Source organism: Sphaeroforma arctica (genome assembly GCF_001186125.1).
Source record: "Sphaeroforma arctica JP610 unplaced genomic scaffold supercont1.10870, whole genome shotgun sequence".
NCBI classification, from domain to species: Eukaryota; class Ichthyosporea; order Ichthyophonida; genus Sphaeroforma; species Sphaeroforma arctica.
The window spans coordinates 1-888 of NW_014029688.1; the positions used below are offsets into that span (position 1 = coordinate 1).

The 888-nt window shown below is 37.6% G+C and overlaps 1 protein-coding gene across 1 annotated transcript; it reads left to right on the plus strand.

Moving 5' to 3' along the window:
• Window positions 1-521: 521 nt before the first annotated feature.
• Window positions 522-755, plus strand: SARC_17466 (hypothetical protein; the record flags this gene model as incomplete). The annotated part of the gene is made up of 1 exon (XM_014288440.1): window positions 522-755. A coding segment is annotated over one exon (234 nt), but the record flags the coding sequence as incomplete, so codon positions are not given.
• Between the last annotated feature and the right edge of the window lie 133 nt (window positions 756-888).

An 888-nucleotide genomic window follows, 5' to 3' on the forward strand; every position in this document is an offset into this window, starting at 1 on the left:
GAACATATATACATATATAGAACATATATACATATGTATATAAATACACTAATATATAGGCAGGTGTCACGGTGCGCAGCTACATATTTTTTAAAATGAATATTTTGTAGAGGCAGAGGCGCAGAGCTGAGGTTGGCTGTTTTGTAATATAATTTTTTTGTTGTTTCAAAAAAAATAATACGTTACAAAACCATGACCCTCTAGAATTGTCTCTCAGAAATGATTTTCTCTCATGTCCTGGAGAGAATCAGAATCCAAGAGGGGCATGCAAAAACGAAAGGACTTTAAATTTTTTTTGGGATAATTTATTTATTTTTTAAAATCTTTTTCTGTAAACAATTGTTTTTGCTGATGTAGGAAGAAACACGTGAACGTGAACGTGAACGAATTATCATGAAAGTATATTGTGGATATAGCATGGAAGACAGAAGGACAAGTAGTAATTATCTAACAAAACAGTTTCACCCCAGCGTAAAACTGCTATCTTAACATCGACATAGTCACAAAAGTTCTCAAAAAAAATGCCACCAAAGAAGAATAAAGGATTTAAGTCTGGTGATCTCGGTAAGAGTATCATGAAAGCCAGATTCGGTGCTGATGCGCGCAAATGGCAGGCAGATGGTTGGGTGCATACAACCGAACTGCCTGACGGTTACAATTGGGATAAAGGTCTTCAATCCGTTACCGATGCGAATGATCTGGATGAGTTTCTGCAAACTGCGCAGCTGACCGGCCAGGAATTCATCGGCGAACGAGTATGTCTGCCAGACAGCTCCGTTAGCGTGCATATCCAACTTCTTTCAACATTTGCAGCACATTTGAAACTGTTACCCACATGGTTTTTAATGTTATACATTAGCCATTGTGTAGTATTGCTTCTGCAGTACA